General features: G+C 37.3%; 1 protein-coding gene across 4 annotated transcripts in view; it reads right to left on the bottom strand.

Annotated features, from left to right (window-relative positions):
- NSD3 (nuclear receptor binding SET domain protein 3) overlaps positions 1–20820 on the bottom strand; it is a 118519-nt gene that overhangs the window by 57237 nt on the left and 40462 nt on the right. For all 4 annotated transcript variants that reach the window (XM_045985094.1, XM_045985104.1, XM_045985112.1 and 1 more), the window contains exons 2-4: positions 12959–13677; positions 4818–4889; positions 4046–4208 (exon numbers count right to left, since the gene is read on the bottom strand). In XM_045985094.1, coding sequence (XP_045841050.1) covers positions 4046–4208; positions 4818–4889; positions 12959–13633 — 910 coding nt within the window. In that variant the 5' untranslated portion in view covers positions 13634–13677. The remainder of the gene's footprint in view (positions 1–4045; positions 4209–4817; positions 4890–12958; positions 13678–20820) is intronic.

Raw genomic sequence — 20820 nt, 5'->3', positions numbered from 1 at the left:
CCCCATTGGGCTCCCTGCTTGGTGGGAAGCCTGCTTCTCTATCTCCCACTTCCCCTGCTTGTGTTTCCTCTCTCACTGTGTCTCTTTCTGTCAAATAAATAAAATCTCTTTCTCTCTATATATATAGCATTCATATGCTATATATATATAACCTAAACTAATAGGTGAGTTTGGAAAATAGGGTAGTGGGTACAGGTAACAAGGTTAAAAGAACATAGGGCATAATCTGTTTTCAAAAGTCAGTTAGTTATTCAGAATCCCCACATCGGGCTCTCTGCTCGGTGGGGAGCCTGCTTCCTCCTCTCTCTCTGTCTGCCTCTCTGCCTACTTGTGATCTCTGTCTGTCAAATAAATAAATAAAAATCTAAAAAAAGAAAAAATACTAAAGATTTTATTTATTTATTTGAACGAGAGAGATCACAAGCAGGCAGAGAGAAAGACAGAGAGAGAAGGGGAAGCAGGTCCCCTGCTCTAGTTCCATCCACGTCATTACAAATGGCAAGATTTCATTTTTTTAAAGATTTTATTTTATTATTTTATTATAATAAATATAAATATATAAATATATTTATATATTTAATTAATTATTTAATTTATTTTTAATTAAATTATTTAAATTAAATTAATTAATTTATTAAATATATAAATATAATAATAATTATTTTATTATTTATTTATTATAAATATATAATATATAAATATATAATAATATAATATAATAAAATAATTTATTATAAATAAATAAAATCTTTAAAAAAATGAAATCTTGCCATTTGTAATGATGTGGATGGAACTAGAGAGTATTAAGCTAAGCAAAGTGACTCGGAGAAAGACAATTGTATGATCTAACTCATATGTGGAATCTAAGAAACAAAGCAGAGGAGCATAAGGGAAGGGAGGGAAAAATAAAACAAGATGAAATCAGAGAGGGAGCCAAACTGTAAGAAAACCATAAGAAACAGACTGAGGGTTGCTAGAGGGAAGGGAGGAGGGAGATGGGGTAACTGGGTGATGGACATTAAGGAGGGCAAGGGGTGTAATGAGCACTGGGTGTTATATGCAACTGATGAATCACTGAACTCAACCTCTGAAACTAATAATACACTATGTTAATTAATTGAGCTTAAATAAAATAAAAAATAAAAATTTCCATTAGGTATAATGGTATCATTTAAAACTTTCAGTAAAAATCTTTACTATCCTATCTATTAATTACAATATACATAAAGAAAAATAATTACTCTCAAATATTTCTTTTTTATTTATTTATTTATTTATTTATTTTTTAAAGATTTTATTTATTTATTTGACAGAGAGAGATACAAGTAGGCAGAGAGGCAGGCAGAGAGAGTGAGAGGGAAGCAGGCTCCCCGCCGAGCAGAGAGCCCGATGCAGGACTCGATCCCAGGACCCTGAGATCATGACCTGAGCCGAAGGCAGCAGCCTAAACCACTGAGCCACCCAGGCGCCCCTCAAATATTTCTTTTTTAGAGGAAGAGAGAGCAAGTGTGAGCACAGAGCAGAGAGAGAATCTTAACCAGACTATATCCCCAGCACCGAGCCCAACACAGGGCTCAATTTCACAACCCTGAGATCATGACTTGATTAGATTAGATTAATTCCTAATTAAATACTTCCTTTGAAATACAGATGCAGCACAAATTGTGCTCTCACTTGTACCACCCAAAAAAGCTGTAATTGTTTTCATATAGTAATTGAATGTGAAATTATATAATCTCAAAATCACGCTTTTCTAAGGAGAGAGAATTGAAGAGCCACAACTCTCACATGATAGAATATCTCAGATTGCTCTATAGACCCAGATAGGTACACGGATTATTTTATTTAAGAAGGCTCTGCCCTAACAGACACATGAAAAGATGTTCATCATCACTGATCACCAGGAAAACGCAAATCGAAACTACAATGATATCATCTCACACCTATCAGAATGTCTAAAATTAACAATATAGGAAATAATACGTGTTGATGAGGATGTGGGATTACACTGCTGGTGGGCATGCAAACGGGTACAGCCACTATGGAAAACAGTATGGAGTATCCTCAAAAAGTTAAAAACAGAACTACCTTATGATCCAGCAATCACACTACTGGGTATTTACCCAAAGAATACAAAAACACTAATGCAAAAGGATACATTTACCCTTATGTTTATAGCAGCATTGTTTACAATAGCCAAGATATGGAAACAGCCCAAGTGTCCTATTAAACTAGTAAATAAAGGTCATACACACACACACACACACACACACACACATACACACACACACACACACACACGGAATATTACTCAGCCATAAAAAGAATGAAATCTTGCCATCTGCAACAACACGGATGGAGCTAGAGAGTATAATGCTAAGTCAGTTAGATACCATATGATTTCACTCATACGTGGAATTTTACAAACAAAACAAGCAAAGGGAAGAAATGAGAGAGAGAGAGAGAGAGAGACAAACTCTTAATTATAGAAAACAGACTGATGGTTACCAGAGGGGAAGTAGGTTGGGGGGATGGGTTAAAATAGGTGATGCGGATTAAGGAGTGCACTTGTGATGAGCACAGGGTGATGTATGGAAGTGCTGAATACTATATTATACAGCTGAAACTGATAGAACACTGTATGTTACCTGGAATTAAAATTAAATAAGGCTTGGTCCTTTGGAAAATCCCTGTCCCTTTCTTCTCCCACTTCTATACCAGGGCATATTACTGGCTATGAAGCACAAAAGTTACAGATATGGCTGATTCTGTTACAAATCTGACTTGCAAGACTTATGTAGACATTTTTTCTCTTCATAACAGTGAACAGGGAGCAAGACAGAAAGTTTAAAGTAAAAGAAAAAAGAAACAGGTGCAAAGTTGTCACAAGAAGAAATCCAACACGTAACAAGTGAGTTCACAAAGCAAATATCCAGAAATAAATTCCAAGCTCAAACCTGCCCCTGACTAACTAAGCAAGTCCTTTCCAAATGCTAAAATATCAGAAATCTAATACACATGTTTTAGACAAACCCATGGAAAAGAATAGAGAATAGTTAGAAAACATCCTTCCTCAACATTTATTAATATTCCTAAGGTAGGATTCTATAGATTCAAGCTGTACGTCTATGTCATATTGAATGTATAAAGATGTCTCAGCAAATCTGCAGATTCAAAAATGGAGTGGAGGGAAAAAGTATCTTGAAAATTTTATCAGGATGAAAAGCACTTTGTGGGTAAAAAATTACTACTCAAAGGAGTCAATGATGAAATAAGATGTACAACAAAAGCATGGTCTAAATGCCTACTAAGCTCTATAAGACATCTTATTATTTACCCAACTGCTTTCTCTCTTTTGGAATTCACATGAGATGTCAGTCAGATAAAGGTTTTTAAAGAAGTATAAAAGAAATTGTAAAACAAATGTAGGGCTTTTTTTTTTTAAAGATTTTATTTATTTATTTGAGATCATAAGTAGGCAGAGAGACAAGCAGAGAGAGAGGAGGAAGCAGGCTCCCTGCTGAGCAGAGAGCCAATGCAGAGCTCGAGCCCAGGACCTTGAGATCATGACCTGAGCCGAAGGCAGAGTCTTTAACCCACTGAGCCACCCAGGTGCCCCACAAATGTAGGGTGTTATAAGGGAAAACAAGGACCGTATCAGTTGTAGAGATTTTCTGTCCATTAAGATGACCATGACTAGATCACCGGTTATTAAAAACTGATATTCTGGTGTCAGATTATACGCATATTCTTTTTTTTTTTTTTTTAAAGATTTATTTGTTTACCTTAGAGAGAGAGAGAGAGTGAGCATGAGTGGGGGGAAGAGCAGAGGGAGCGAACCCTCAAGCAGACTCCCCACTAAACACGCATCTAAGGTAGCCTCAATCCCATGACCCGTGAGACCCTGAGCTGAAACGAAGAGTTACACACATAACCAGCTGAGCTACCAGGGTGCCCCTCATGTGCATATCCTTACAGTCATATACAACATTTGAGATTCAATTTTTTCCCCTAACCTTTAATATCTATTTGTGCCTTTACTTACCTCTTGTGTTAATTTTGGTATGAACCTCGAGCTGGGGATCACTTGAAACCATGCAAGGCCACCAAGGATAGGTTCCCACCTTAGACCAAACCAGATCGCCAACCTGGAACTTAACACCAGCTGACGCTTCTGTTGTTGGAACAGAAGATAATATTGGCTGAACCTATAGGAAAAGGTCATAAAACTTCATCAGCAGAGAAAATTTAAAAAAAAAGAAAGAAACTATGAACAAAGTACATTAAACATGCTCACCATGTAAAATTAATCTTCAATTATACTTTCCCTAATACTTAACCATAACTATCAAAAAGGAAGAGAAGGAAAATAATAAGCCCCACTCCAAATACTGAAAATAGGACTGATATTTCTGATGTCTTATTACTGATAAGGCATCTTGAGAATTCATACTCCATTAAAAAATGGTCATAAAAATATTTTTGTAATTTTGTATGGTGACAGACAGTAACTTATTTTGGCGATCATTTTGCAATGCATATACATATCAAATCAGTATGTTGTACACCCGAAATTAATATAATGATATATGTCAATTATATTTCAATAAGAAAAAGTGGTCATAGTTTTGAAAAGAAAAATAATTCACTGAAAGTATCTACCTCTTAAACCAGCTCCAAGATTTATTTCAGTATAGTTTCTGAAATCCAGAAGTATGGAACTGTAATAATACGCATGGAATGTGTTATAATATAATCCCCCTGCTTTACCTCCTTACCCCATCCCTGGTGAGACAGTATTCAATATGGCAACTCACCGGGGGTTCCTCTTTTAGTACTGGCTCTTCTCTTGGTTTTTCGGACACAGTGTCAACCCTCTCATTTGGTCTCTAGGTGAAAAGGTATAGATAAAAAGAACAAAATGGCAGCCAACCAAAGAACAGTGACATACATAAAAAGAATCAAAACTAAATAGCAAAGAGAATAAAGGCATTTATTAATTGAATAACGTTGCTAATAAGAACACAACTGCTGCAGTACATGATGCTATGTCTTAAATTCATGTTCCATTCCACACCACAGCTTTAGCTCTCATTTCTTATTATTTTTAAAACTTAAGTGTTGATTGTTGTTGCTGTTGTTTTTTAACCTAACAGGGTGCAGAAAAATGAGCACTCTCGGACTGCTAGTAAGATGTAACTTGGAATTTTTCAGGAGAGCAACATGGCATGTATGAAAAGCCTTAAATTTACAGACTCTGATCCAGCAAATCCACTTCTAAATGTATATGTATACTGAAAAGCATTGAGAGGTATAAATACACAAAAAGATACTCACACTAGTCCTATTTTTTAACAGCAAATACTAGAAAACAACCTAGATGTCCAGTAATTTAAATTAGCCTAATAAGTTATAGTATAACAAGATAGTGAAATAATATACATTTTAAAATGACATGGGAGGAGTGCCTGGCTAGCTTACCTGGTAGAGCGTGCAGCTCTTGATCTCAGGTTTGTGAGTTCAAGTGCCACATTGGGTGCAGAGATAACTTAAAAATAAAATCTTTTGAAAAAAAAAAATAAAATGACAAAGGAAAATAACAATATAATGTTATTTGAAAAGAAAAAACTGCAAAGCAGTTTGTTATAATATGATTATAATATGATTCCAATCTTGGAAAAATAATTACTATTATTTATTTATTAATTATTAATTATTGTTTATATTATAAATAATTGATTATAAATATAATTTATATTTATATATAAATATATAAATATATAAATAATAAAATTATAAAATTATTATATAATTTTAATTATTTATTTGACAGAGAGAGGAGAAAGAGGCTCCCTGCTCAGCAGGGAGCCCAATGTGGGGCTCAATCCCAGAACCCTGGGATCATGACCTGAGCTGAAGGCAGACGCTTAACCCACTGAGCCATCCAGGCATCCCAAAATAATTTTTTTTAATGTGCACAGAAAGAAAAATTAGACTACTACCAGGTAATGGAAAAGTGATTGTTTTGGTGTACCTTTCTGTATTTGTCAAATTGTCTATGATAAATGTTACTTTTCCAATCATAAAACCCATACATATATTACTTAAAAATTAATTTCTACAACCCTTTAGGAAGGGTACTTAGAAGTATCTATCAAAATTCAAAATATATCGTTCTTCAATTGGTCAATTATATTTTAAGAAACTACAGAAAACAAAAGGAGAACATCTAAGCAGAAGATGGTTAAGTATATAGCATTATTTCATGCCAGTAATCTACATGTCTATCAACATCTTCCAACTTTTTATTTTAAAATAGCCCATACATGCCTTAAGAGGTATTTGATACATTTTATACCAGAATGATAAAAGTAGTTATCTTTGGGGAATGAGGTTAGGGAAATGGTGAAGGAAGATCTATATTTTTGTGTTACATGTATTTCCTGCAAAAAGCAGATTACTTTTGTAATTTAAAAGATTTTTTTTAAGACTTCTCACTTGTCAAAGAACAGAACTTAATTTAGATGGCATAAAGAGAGATATACCCATCAAATTCAATCTTAATTCCAATTTAAAAGTATGGGTAATTCTAGAAGCTTCTTAAAATTTTCAATTAATTGAAGACACTGTTACAAAAACAGTAAAAACAAAGTTTTATTAAATAAAAATTGTAGAAAGGTTTGTAACTATTAGGAAATGAGAAGCCAGACTAACATCCTAGACACCAATTATCAATCACTTATTCAGCAGCGCCTATGACTTTCCAGGCACTGTTCTAGAAGTGGGTATGCAATGATGAAACAAATAGATTTGATCACTCACCTCAGAAAGCTTATAGTTGGGTAGGACAGACAGACATTAAACAATTAAAAACATACACTTACACAATATAAATATACGAAGAGAAATAATGTGGGAGTGTGTATCTTGATTATTTTTTTTTTGAGATTTTACTTATTTATTTGACAGAGAGAGAGACAGTGAGAAAGGGAACACACAAACAGGGGGAGTGGGAGAGGCAGAAGCAGGCTTCCCACCAAGCAGGGAGTCCGATGTGGGGCTCAATCCCAGGACCCTGGGATCCTGACCCAAGCCAAAAGCAGACGCTTAACCACTAACCAACCACCCAGGCGCCCCAGAGTGTGTATCTCTAATATGAAGGTCAGGAAAGGCCTCTCTGAGAAAGTCCATTGTAATCTGAGAGTCAGAGGAAGAGTAGTTAGTCTACTAAAAAGTGGGCAGAACATTCCAGAAAGAAGGCATGGCATGTGTGAAGTTTCTGGGGCTTAAAAAGTAGAAATTTCAGGAAGGCCTTTATAATAGACTTAATTACCCAAAGAGAGAGGTTATAAGATGAGAGAGGGGAGGCAGGCTGTATTACAAGTAAGTATAGTCAAGCATTTTATATTAAGGGCAATAAAAAGCCACCAAAGAGGATTAGGTAGAGAAGTAACATACACCAATTTATGTTTTTTAAAAATTATGTTAGAGGGGCGCCTGGCTCAGTGGGCACCTGGCTCAGTGGCTCAAAGCCTCTGCCTTCGGCTCAGGTCATGATCCCAGGGTCCCATGTCCAGCTCTCTGCTCAGCAGGGAGCCTGCTTCCACCTCTCTCTGCCTGCCTCTCTGCCTACTTGTGATCTCTGTCTGTCAAATAAATAAATAAATCCTTAAAAAAAAAGAAATAAAAGAAAAAAAATCATGTTAGCTATTACATGGAGAGTATTTTGGGAAAAAAAGTAGTGACAAGTTGCTGATGGGCACAAAATTCACCGTCAGATGTGTCTGTGGTGGTATCATGACTATGTAATCTAATAGGACAGACTCATTGAGCAAGGAAAGAAAAATCTATGTTCAAATGAAAACTGTTTTCCAAAATGCTGGTATAAGAATAAAGCAGTCTGGAAGTACTGTCCCCATTTGCACAGGCCCTTTGGTAGCTTCACTTCAATCTACAGAAGTAGTTTAAGCCTTCACCTCCACTTCTCATTCTCAAGCTACCACAAGAAGACAAGGCCACTAGAGGAAGTACATAAGCCCGCCCGGTGCTAAGAAAGCAATCATCCTCCTCTGCACATTCAATCTTCATGATGTCTGGGTGTAAGGGATCTCCATAACTCCTTTTGAGGGCAGATAGATAAGGAGTGACTCATCTTTGCCAAACAACAGAATCCTACTATTATGTTAAGAACTGGTCTGAAGTCCATTAACATTTTTCCCTTTATGGATTAAAGACCGGATTTCCTTCAAAACTTTTTATTATTCAAATGTCTTACCTTTTTTTTTTTTTTTTTTTGGAGGGGGGTTATAAATTGTTTCCTTTTCCTCCTGGTTTGCATTTGGTACATGCAGTAATGCAATACTGCATTCCATTTGCACCCTTCCTTGGAGAAAAACTTAGTGGTTTTCTACCTTCCAAGCGGATGTTACAGAAGATAGTAAGAAATCTTGAAATAGACCTATGATTTTATTAATAACGTTGTTTTTAGAATATAATATTCCTCAAGATTAAAAAAATGATGTAAATTGGGTGTGTGGGTGGCTCAGTGGGTTAGGCCTCTGCCTTTGGCTCATGGTCCTGGGATTGAGCCCTGCATTGGGCTCCCTGCTCGGTGGAGAGCCTGCTTCTCCCTCTCGCTATGCCTGTCTCTCTGCCTACTTGTGATCTCTCTGTCAAATAAATAAATAAAATCTTAAAAAAAGAAGATGTAAAAAAAAAAAACAAAAAAACAAATGTCTTCTCTTTTTTAAATGTATTATTATTATTTTAATGATTTGTTCCAGAATGCTAGCTTTTGCTTCAGGCTAGCTTTAAACACTGTTAAAATTGTTTATAGATTCATCTTAAAAGGAAAACAATGGCAAGGGAGAGAAATAAGCCTAAGATTTATTCTAAGCTTTCAAGACTATATAAATAAAAGAAAGAAAAACAAGTCAAATAAGGATGTCGCAGTGACAGAAAGGAAATATACCTTGTAAAATGTGCTAATGCATGAACAAAACAGAAATATCTAGGAGGCATTTAGTCTATAGCCATACCACCCTGAATGTGCCTGATTTTATCTGATCTCAGAAGCTAAGCAGGGCTGGGCCTGGGGTGGGAAAAATATCCAGTGGACAATGACTTGAGCTCAAAAGAAAGGAGAAAAGTAAGGAGATAAACCAACAGATAACATAGTATCATAAACACCAGTTAAGCGGTGAAGTTTTTAAGACAACATGGTCAGTGGAAGTCAAATACTGAGGAGTCAAGAAAAATGAGCCAGAAAATGTCAAAAGATAAAATACTTCTGGGTATAACATTCATTTTCCTTTAGTTGCTGGAAGGATAGATAAAAGAGATTAAAATCAAGTAAGGACAAAAGATACCTTTTCTGGTATTAATAGTGTTGCTTTAGCAAGAGAGCATCAGAGAAAAAGATGACAACGAGTTAGCTCTCTTCAGTTTTAAATATTTGACTTTATGGGTATATACCTCTTTTTTTACATTTTTAGCTGATTCCATACAGAAAGACCTATATTCCAGGAAAGAATAACAAGAAGCTTCTTAAACAGGAAAAAATACTTTAAGACAGCAACTAAAATAAAATAACATTATCCAAAATATTCCTTTTAAAAACTTTGCCTTGGTGCTTTTATTAAAACGCAAGAGATCTGAGGTGCCTGGGTGCCTCAGTGGGTTAAGCCTCTGCCTTCGGCTCAGGTCATGATCCCAGAGTCCTGGAATCACACTCCCTGCTCAGCAAGGAGCCTGCTTCCTCCCCTCTCTCTGCCCATCTCTCTGTCTGCTTGTGATCTCTTTCTCTTTGTCAAATAAATAAAATCTTTAAAAAAAAAAGCAAGAGATTTATTAGGATGAATAACATGCATCAAACCTGGCAGAATTCCAAATCCCTAAGTATTTTCAAAACATTAAGCAAAATTGTACATTTAAAAAAATCTTAAATCAACATTTAAGGTGGAAAAGAATTCAAAGGCAATAAATTATTCGTGCATTTTTCTTTTACTTTCTGAATAACTTTAAGTCCATAACCTTTCTTTTAATTAACATATAATGTATTATTTGTTTCAGGGGTACAGGTCTATGAATCATCAGTCTTACACAATTCACAGCACTTTCAATAGCTTAAGTGCATAATCTTAAACACTAAAACGTTTATCTGTACAAAAAGAACATTTTGCATGTGAAAAGTTTCTAAGAATTTTAAGACCTAATACTCTGAAACAAACATAAGCTCTAACTTAGTGCTGATGGAACAGAAGCCACTATTTGGCTTTTTATAAGAGAAAATGGCAAGCTAAGAGTTAATGAGACTAGTCTTAGTGGATAAGCCCACTGAGGTGCTGGTGGAAGACCAATGTCTGAATAGGGCCTACACTCACATGCCAGAGGCAGGACACCTGCCAAGGAGGAAGACATGCAGAAACACTTCCACATGTTTCTAATTTGATAGGAGGAAAAACAGCTAAACGAGCATTACAAAATATACAATTTCAGTAGTGATCTCAGATCTCTTGCTGCCGAGATGTCTGGACACATTTTATTGTTGAGAGATATACTTAGGTTGTTCCAAATAATAGCCACTCTCTAGAAGGCCAAACAGCTCAGAATTAGAAATACTTATAAGATCAAACACCAGGAAAAAGGAAAGAAAGAAGTAGTGAGAAATCACGAACTACTACCTTAAATGAGATTGTTTGTTCAAAAAAGAACCTATGAGTGGGCTTTGAAGGAACAAAATTATATATAAAAGCAAATCCAGCTTAAGGACAATCATTTTAAACTTTTTCTCCAAGCACTCAGTTCTCATTATGCTTCTTTAAGCATCTGGGGAGGGGAGCTGTCCAGTGGCATCAGCAGACTCTCACTTGAGCTCCTCTTTCATTTCTAAGCCCTCTACAATACTTAACACCAAGTAAGGGCTTGGACCCTTAGTAACTAACAATCAGGAGGCACAAGGGTATCAAAAATTGAACACTTACAAGAAACTGTCCTAAGGGAAACAAAATAAATGTTGTTCAAGTTGAAGAAACCTAATTAAAACAACAACAAAAAACATAAGGTTACAAAACCAATTAGTTTGTGAACATCACTGGTCCTCTGTACAGTACTGAAGCATGGTACTAACAACAAGCAAGAGCCTTGGGGGCCCTAGCTTTAAAGTTCCAGTATCAGAATGGAGTACAACTGTTATGGCATTCATTGCTTAAATTTTTTTTAAAATTTTATTTATTTATTTGACAGAGATCACAAGCAGGCAGAAAGGCAGGCACAGAGAGAGAGGAGGAAGCAGGCTCCCCACTGAGCAGAGAGCCAGAGGCAGGGCTCGATCCCAGGACCCTAAGATCATGACCTGAGCTGAAGGCAGAGGCTTAACCCACTGAGCCACCCAGGTGCCCCTCATTGTTTAAATTTGTAACTATTCCCCATGTGTGATAGATTTTAATTAATCAAAATTCAATTAAAAAGAACTCTTTTTTTTTTCTCTTTGGAAAAAAAGGGAGGAGGGAAGGGAGAGAGTAACAAAGAGAAAAAGGGAAAGAGGATGGGAGAGTGAGAAAGGGGGCAAGGTGAAAAAGTGATGGGGGAGGGAGAAAAACAAAGGGGAGAGAGACAAACAAAACAATACAAAAAACCCTGGATTTTCCCCCAAAACTCAACTTTGTTCATACATTGGTACATATATATGTATTTTCTTGTTCCTCTTACTAGAATATAAGCAACCTGAAAGTAGACATCTTTAATTTTCATTTATTGCCCTACTTTAATTCTTAGGAAAGAGTCTAGCACAGAGTAGGTACGTAATCAATAATTGATAAATGAATAAATAAAACTATAGAAAAATGAGAAAAACATTTTGAAATATTACACTGAGACTTGGGAGAGTCTAGAATCAGTGTAGCCTTTTACTCCAGAAAATGATTACATTTGAGCTGTATGAAGTACCTGAACCCAGCTACCAAGGAAAAGGTGAGTTGCTATGAAGTAAACACTTCCTTAACCAGAAGATAACAAATTAACTTATTCGGGCATACCTGATATAAAAGCAGACTAATGTTGCCAAAATAGATACTTATTTCTTCCCCATCAATGTCTGGGAAATGTCTTCAATTCACACCATGTATTAGAATACTAACTTCACTCGAGCTAGACCTGCTTTGTTACATACCTATTAATAAGGAAATTCACACTAAACCGCAGATATACTAAAAAAAATTTGGCAGCATGCATCATACCTATGAAGGATGATTCATAAAAATTCCACCTGAAGTTTTAATATATATGAATACTAACTGGTTTTAATAAAAAGAGTCCCTCTATTACTTCAGTTTATTTATTTATTTTTTTAAAGATTTTATTTATTTGACAGACAGCAATCACAAGTAGGCAGAGAGGCAGGCAGAGAGAGAGAGGAGGAAGCAGGCTCCTGCTGACCAGAGAGCCTGATGCAGGGCTCGATCCCAGGATCCTTGGATCATGACCCGAGTGGAAGGCAGAGGCTTTAACGCACTGAGCCACCCAGGTGCCCCGCTTCAGTTTATTTTGTAGCAAACACACTACTAATGAGTATTAAGTCATTAACACTGGGAAAAGTTGGCCTAAATTAAAAAAAAAAAAAATTAACCATCTTCTCTTTGCCTTTCCTCTTCAGCTTTAGAAACCAGGAGTTCATTATAAACAAATAAAAATAACTGAAGCTATTAGACAAAGAAACATAAGCAGCAAGGTTCTTAGTATCCCATGTTTTAAAAATACTTCATTCTAATGATGTACATTCATTTAGTCAAAAAATTTTACTCAGCACTCATTAGAATTATCTCCAGCTCCTTGCTTGGGATTAGGAGAAAGAAGTTATCAGAAATATTTAAATTTGAAGGGATAAAAATGGGAAAATATCTCTTGGACTTCCAGTAAATCTGAAATATTACAAAATTTTCAAAAATATGTTTCAACTTACATTTTGTTCCTCTGGTTCTAATTTGGGGATTTTGTGTGACTTGCGCTCTTCAGATCTGGATGAGTCATGCTTGTTGCTTTTTTTCCTCTTTTCTTTTCTGCTTTCATGCTTTGATTTTGTGTGCTCACTTGCCTGTACTTCATTTAAAAGGTCTCCACAAAGGGAAGACTCAAACAATTCCCTGCCATTCTGGATAGTTTTGGTTATTTTTAGTTTAATTTCAGGTGAGCCAGTCTTCTTTGGAATCACAGTTTGTGGTACCGAAGGAGGAGGAGGTGGCTGGGGAGGAGAAGGTTTTTCCAGAATTTCATGTGGTCTTGTGTTTGGAATTTCTGAATGGTAATAGTCAGTGGGGCTAAAGTTTCTAACTGCACCAAAGCCATTGGCTGATCCATTGGGATACTGATTATATGACTGGTATTTGGTTTGAGTTTCATACATGCTGATTGATGGGGGGTAGCCATTTGTGAGTGGAGGAAGATCTTCTGTTGTAGGTGGGTACTGAAAGCCTTGCTGCAAGGTAGCTTCATATGGTGTCTGGCCACCATCTTCAACAATGTCACTGTTGTTATCAAAGGCATCCTCCTGACGGATGTTGGCGGAGTCAATGAGTTGAGGTGGTTGCTGAATTGTGTTTCCCATGATCCCTTGCATGAAAGAGAAAGAGAAATCCATTGTTCTGCTCCAGCATCCTTAACTTTCCCTTTCTCTCATCGGGCCTAAAGTTTTAAAAGAGGAGATTAAAAAGTGTTAATATTCTCACAGGCTAGAGGCTTATCAATTGAAAAAGAATTCACTAAAATATCCTGTACCAAGTTTTCATATCCAGATACACACAAACACTACATATTTTTAAAACAGGTAGCCAATATAATTCTGATACAAGTCAAATGCTTTTTACCTTAAATACTTATCTATTTGAAACCCTCAATTACTTCCAAAATTTTAGTAACAAAATATTATCCTCTTAGCAAACATTCAAAATAGTTTTGCATTCCTTTCTGTTTCCAAAGTTAGAAACGACAAGTCTCAGGGTAAAACTGGTATTTGCAAAGCTAGCAGTGTTCTGACACATATAAATTAGGTTCCATACACGTTTCCTTTAAATCACTCATGTTTTGTCCAGTGGTTCTCTGTGTTGTTACAAAAAATAACAAAATCTTATTGCTAATATTTTAAACACAAACGTAAAAAGGCCTATTCCTCCCTCTTGATCATTCCCATTCTTCTGTCATGGATAACCACTGTAAATACTTTGATGAGTATTCTTCCAAATCTTTATATAGTTACACATAAAATTTTAAAACTAAAGTTGATTCTGTGATTTTCTTATTCAACTTAACAGTATATCTTAGATACATTTCTACGTCAGCATGTATAATTTTCATATATATTCCATTAAATAGTAACACAGTAAACAACTGTGCTATCTATACCACAATGTACTTAACCATTTGTGTACTGACAATCATTTAGCTGCTCACAATTGTTTGAAATTATGAACTGGTCTACAGGAAACTTTCTTGAACTACATCTTTGGGCAGGTATGTATTTTTATTGGACAAATTTGAAATTTTAATAGATACAGCACAGCCTATAGAATGGTTCTGCAGTATCAGTATACCATCATACCAGTAGTGAGGGTGCCTGATTCGCTATAGTCTTGACAGTATTAGTTGTTTTTAACCAGTGGCATAAATATGATCAACTGGGGTAGTGTTACAAAATGTACGTGTCAATCAACATCTATCTACTGATGAATCTGATTCGATACATCTGGGGTGAGGCCTAAAGTATGAATATTTTAAGATCACATTCCAGCTGATTCTGATGCACCCTCTTAGTTGGGTCACTGCATTACAATCTTTGCATTGAAGTTATTGCATTATACTCTTAAAATTATTGCACCTCTTCTAAAAGGTGCCTAAAGATGTTAACATTATGTAACAATGCTGTAATACAGATAAGCATCTATTAGGAAATGTTTTAAAACCACTCTCTGTTGTCATAAAGTGACAAGTCCACATCTTGAGACAGGATTAGTGGCCAGTTCAGGTATTATTTTGATTATCTCATGAACATTTCTTCTAGAAAGCCCGAAAGGCCGAGAGGATTCTCTACTGTATTGAGTCTGATGAACTGATTTTAGCTTCCTGGTATACTATGAAGAAGGACAGTGAGGTTACAGTCCAGTTTGATTCTATGACCAATTAATAATGTCTACTATCTTGATTGTTGTAGGATTTACCAGAATGATAACGCACATAACCCAAAACAGCAAAGAAAAGCTGACAATACACTTTTCAAAGCGGATCCAATTAAACAGCTGCTGTTTACGCTGCTAAAACGGAAAGAATTTTAGAAGCTCTAAAATTGCAAACAAATGAATACAAGAGCATACAGGAAATCAAACTGCCCTTATCGCTTTACAGTGGAATGGGGTGCAGGGGGGTATTAGGCAGCACTCTCATTTTTTAGCATCTACTCTGGGCCAAGCACTTTATACATTTTCTAATTTAATCCTCGTAACAAATCCATAGGATAGCTACGGTGACTCTTGGTTCATAGGGAAAAGAAACTGAGCTTCAGAGAGGTTAGGTGCCTTGCTTTAAACCATAAAGCAAAGAGAACAGAATTACTATTTGTATCTAAGTGTGTCTGACATTACACCCCATGATTTTTACCATGCTACCACTTCTACTTCACTCAGCCATAACTTCTGAGAGGCTGATTCTTCTGTTCATGTTCTTTATTCCCAATCACTGCCAAAATGAAAACTAACTATTCTATAGTAACTGCCACTAACTCTTAAATGGCGCTTAGTATGTACCAGGAACCAATCTCAGTGCTTTATATACAGTACATTCAATCTTCCCAACAACCTTCAGGTAGATGTTAACCTTAGTTCCCATTACAGACTGGGAAATAGAGGCACACTGAGATTAAATGACTTGTTCAAGTGCACAAGGTTAGTCATTAATTGACAGAGCTGGGATTTCATCTAGGCAGTTTGGTTTCAGAATCAGTAATGCTAACCAATGTTAACATACTGGTAACGCTGATAAATGTTAGGAATCACTTCTTTATGCATAGCTGAAGAATTGAAACATTACCCTCATGTGACCCTTGGCAAAAATGTATAGTTCACAGACAAAGAACGGTATGTTCTAAAATTCTATAAACACATGGGGCAACTGTACAGTTGGAATTCAGAAGTTCTTCGAACTTCCAACTTGAAGGCAAGTTAAATTCTGACATTTGACAAGTTGCAACCTGTGTTTCTGGTTCTCTTAACTGTCATATACAAGATCAGCTTCCAAATCAGTCTCCCAAATTATAATCTACAGAGGTTTTCAGGCATATGTATTCAGAGAAGGTTTCTAATGTTTCTGATTTAGTTCCAAACACAAACTTTTAAGAAGTCTGGTATTTTCCCCTTTTTCTTCTCTAGCCATAGAACCAAATATTTCATTTTAGTTTGAACTAAGAAAGGAAATAACATTACCATCTTAAAATTATATAGGAGTTTACCATTACACAGTATTTTCACATGCATTCTTATTTGATCCTCAATCTTATAAGGCTGACAGGATAGGTGTTAGCTTCATTTTTTAGATGACTACATTTAATATTTGAGATGCTAAGTTTTCCAAGACCACAAAGCTCATTAGTGATTAAACCCAAAAAAGAATCAATCTCTTGCCCTCTTTACCACAATATCTAACTGCCAGAGAATATCCAGCTACCCAAAGACAACCACACTGTAGGAGTTCAAAACTGAATGAACTGAATGAACTGTCCGTTCCCTAATTCATTTTTCCTTTCAGACTACCCCAGATTTGTCATTGCTTCCACTATTTCTTCAGCTTCCCAGGCTAGACGCCTTAGTCATGTGGGTGGCTGACTCTCCCCTCTCAGTGAAGCCACAAAATGAGGCACTGAACAAATCTTGTAGTTTATTCCACTGAAATCTCTGATTTGTTCTTTGATCCATGTCAGGCCAAGCCCTCAGCACCTTCATCCTGAACTATGACAACTGATTTTCTAAGTATTTCTCATCTTTAATTCCTCCCTGCACAACAGTTAGAAGATGTGTCCTTAAACCAAACTTTGATTAAGTCTACTCCCCTTCTAAGAAACTCTAAAGCCCCATATTATACCAAGTCCCTTCTATACCTCTCCAGGTCTTCCATAATCTGACTTTCCTACCAACTCAAACTGTATATGCATGAATAAACTTTTCTGAGCATTCTCAGGCCCAAATAACTATAAAATGTGGCCTTCCTCACATATTACACTTTGTTTAATCCTATGAAGCAAAGTATTATTCCCATTTTATAGATGTGAAGAAAGGGCACTCAAAAAGACCAAGTGATTTGCCCTTAATAACGTATCCAACAGAAGCTGAAAAAAATGGTGAAACTCAGATCTTCTAATTCAATACCATACTCTATAGGGCAGCTGCCACCTCATCTACAAATTCTTCATACTTTGCACTTCTTTCCAATATGTTCCATAGCTGCCATCCAAATGTATGTCTGACAGCTTCCCTTGTATCTCACAAGTATCTTAAAATACCCAATAACCAACTTAGTTTTTATTCTGCTTCCATGTGTCTTCTTATGAGAAAAAAAGAAACCTCCATATCAGTTGCCCAAGTCTGATACCTGGGACTGCCATACATCCCTTACCCTCACTTCTACTCTTCCCCAATGTATCAGTAAACTCCTGGAGTTTTATCTTCAAAGTATACATCTCATAACTGCCTATTTCATTCCATATTTTTCTTCCTCACGCTAGTCCAATCTCCTCACTTAGTCTATTCCATAACTACTTTTTCAGTCTTCATGCTTCTTCTCCTGTCTATGATCTATTTTCCCATATAACAGCAAGTCTCCTTTCCAAAAATGAACCCAATCATTTGACTACCTCTCAAAAGCAGCAAGAAAAAGAAACTACTGCTATACTCAACAACATGGATGACTCTCACAATGTCAGTTTGAGTGAAAGAAGCCAGACACAGTGATTCCATTTATATACAAGGTATACAAGGTAATTTCATTTATATAAAGTTCAAAACAGGATAAAGTTAAGACTAACTCTATGGAGGGTGGCTGGGTGGCTCAGTCAGCTAAGCATCTGACTTGGGCTCAGGTCATGATCTCCGGGTCCTGGGATCAAGCCATGCATCAGGCTCTGCTAAGTGGGGCGTCTGCCTGAGGATTTGCTCTCTCCCCCTGCCCCTCGCCCAACTTGTGCGAGTTCTCTCTTTCTCTCTGTCTCTCTCATAAATAAATAAAAAAATAGACTAACTCTATGGAGACATCTGTCAAAATAGTACTTGCTTACTGGGAGGTGGAGAGAGTGGGCCATAAACAGTGGATAAGACCAAAAGGGAGGTTTCTGAGCTGCTAGCTATATTTAACGTATTGATCTAGATAATAGCTACATAGTCTTAAGCAAAAACAAAAGAACAGACCTTCAGGGCCTTCCCAATGCACTCAAATAAAACCGAGACTATTTATCACAGCCAGCAAGCCCCTGCATGGTCAGACCACAGTTCACATTTCCAAAGTCATTTACCAATACTCTCTGCTGTAAGGACTGCACTCCAGCCACGTGGGCTTCTGTTCAGTTTCTCAAATACGCCAACTTCACCTTTGCAATCAGGATATTCACATATGCTACTCCAGCTACCTAAACACACATAATCCCTCTGAGAGGCCTTCTGAGATCCCCTGCTCATTCTACTGACTAAGCCTATTTTTCTCCTTTATAGCATTTACCATGATCTGTGTTATATGAATCTGTGTTTACCTTCTTATTGTCTGTCTCCCTTACTCAACTGCATGCTATAAAAAGGCAGACATGGGAAGAGACCACATATGTCTTATTCATTGTTGTTCAATTAATAAATGAAACAAACAGTCCCTATCTTCTGAGGGCTTATAAGTAGTATATTCCCATTTACCTGCCAGATTTCTGGATATATCACCCTACAGTATAACTTTACTCACCCACTAATTCCTTGCTTGGTAAAAATATGTTATGCTCATTATAAAAAATAATAAATAAATACATATTTAAAATACTGATACCCATAGTTACATGGTCAACTGATCTACCACAAAGGTGTCAAGGTTATTCAAAGGGAGAGGAGAGTACTTTCAGCAAATGGAGCTAGAACAACTAACTGGATATCAGTATGGGAAAACTAAGCCTTAACCCTTACTTTACATTATACCTGAAAAGAACTAAAATTAGCTCATAAACCTAATACTAAAGTCAGAATGATAAAACTTCTAGAATAAAAACATGGGACAAAATATACCACTGAGTTAGGCAAAGATTTTCTTAAACAAATACCATGAATGAAAAAGACTGACAAAGTAGATTTCAAAATTTAAAACTTTTGCTTTTCAAAGGACACGGTTAAAAAAAGAAAAAGGTGATTTAAAAATGGTAGCCATGAGGGACACCTCGGTGGCTCAGTCGGTTGAGTTTCTGCCTCAGCTCAGGTCACGATCCCAGGGTCCTGGGATCGAGTCCCACATCAGGCTGAGCAGGGAGCCTGCTTCTCCCTCTGCCTGTGCTCTCTGACAAATAAATAAATAAAATCTTTTAAATAAACAAACAAATAAATAAATAAATAAAAATGGTAGCCATGAGAACAGGGGAAGATGGGGGAGTAGGAGGATCATGAGTTCCCCTTCTCCCACAGACACACCAGGATGACAACTACATGTCATGCAACTCACTCTGAAAACAAGCTGACTACCAGAACAGATCATTCACAGCTAAAGACATAAAGAGAAGACCCAATGTGAAGAAACCAAAAAAACGCCTGGTGCAGTGACCTTCAAGTGGCGGGGATATCACAGGCACAGAGGTGCTCCTTGAGGAGGTGATCAAGTCCCTGCACCAGGAAGACAAACCCCCATAATGTCTGGCTAGAAAATCCTGCGCTTAACTCTGGGAGATCCAGAGGGCTACAGAAAGTCAAGACTTTGCTCTTAAAGGGACAGCACTATGTCACTTGGTCTGAGACCCAGCAGAAGCAGCAGTTTGAAAAGTGCCTAGGTTATAGTGAAGGAGATTTACTGACATTTAGGACAAATGCCAGAGGGGCAGGGATCTGTAACAGCTTTCTCTGGGAATGGAACTGCTAGTGAGTCATTTTTCTTGCCCTCGTTCAGCCTAGCTAGCTAGACACTTGCAGGAGCCAGGCCTAAAACTCTCCATCTACCCTGCTGACTCCACCTGCCGGCTCTGCAGTTTCCCTTGTGGACCTGCCCCATCCAACCCACCCATCCTAGCAGGGGCCCCTCCAAAGCAGCTCTTACCCCACCACACCCAGCAGACAACCTCCATCAGGAGTAATACTTCCCAAAATGACTACCACCCACCACACCCTACAGACCAGCACCCCTTCAAAGTGACTTCTGCCCCAGGGAAGAGGGTGAGCCAGCTTTGCCCACCAGCACGCCCACTGCAGTTATGGTCAGGTGTCTCAGCCAGCTTTGCAGGGGGCTAGCTCAACCTCTCACATGCCCTGGGCAGCTACAGACAAACTTCTCAGTCAGTTGTGCTGGGACTGAATACACTGCAGCCAGAAGGCCTGGGGGACAGCCCTGCCCACCAGTGCACCTGCAATAGTTGTGGCTGGTTACTGCTGACAACTGGGCTAAGGGACAGCCCCACCCACCAGCAGCACACCCACAGCAATCAGGGCCCAGTCACAATAGGAGGACAAATGCAGCCCACACAGGGGACAACTCTGGAGCACCAGGTTCTGGTGACAAGGGGGACTGCACTACTGAATGTCTTCCAGGTAAGGCAACTACTTTTAAGACCAGGAGACA

Source organism: Meles meles, chromosome 2, assembly GCF_922984935.1.
Source record: "Meles meles chromosome 2, mMelMel3.1 paternal haplotype, whole genome shotgun sequence".
Classification (NCBI taxonomy): domain Eukaryota; kingdom Metazoa; phylum Chordata; class Mammalia; order Carnivora; family Mustelidae; genus Meles; species Meles meles.
The sequence above is the reverse complement of the archived record's forward strand: the minus strand, read 5'-3'. Positions and strand labels throughout refer to the sequence as shown.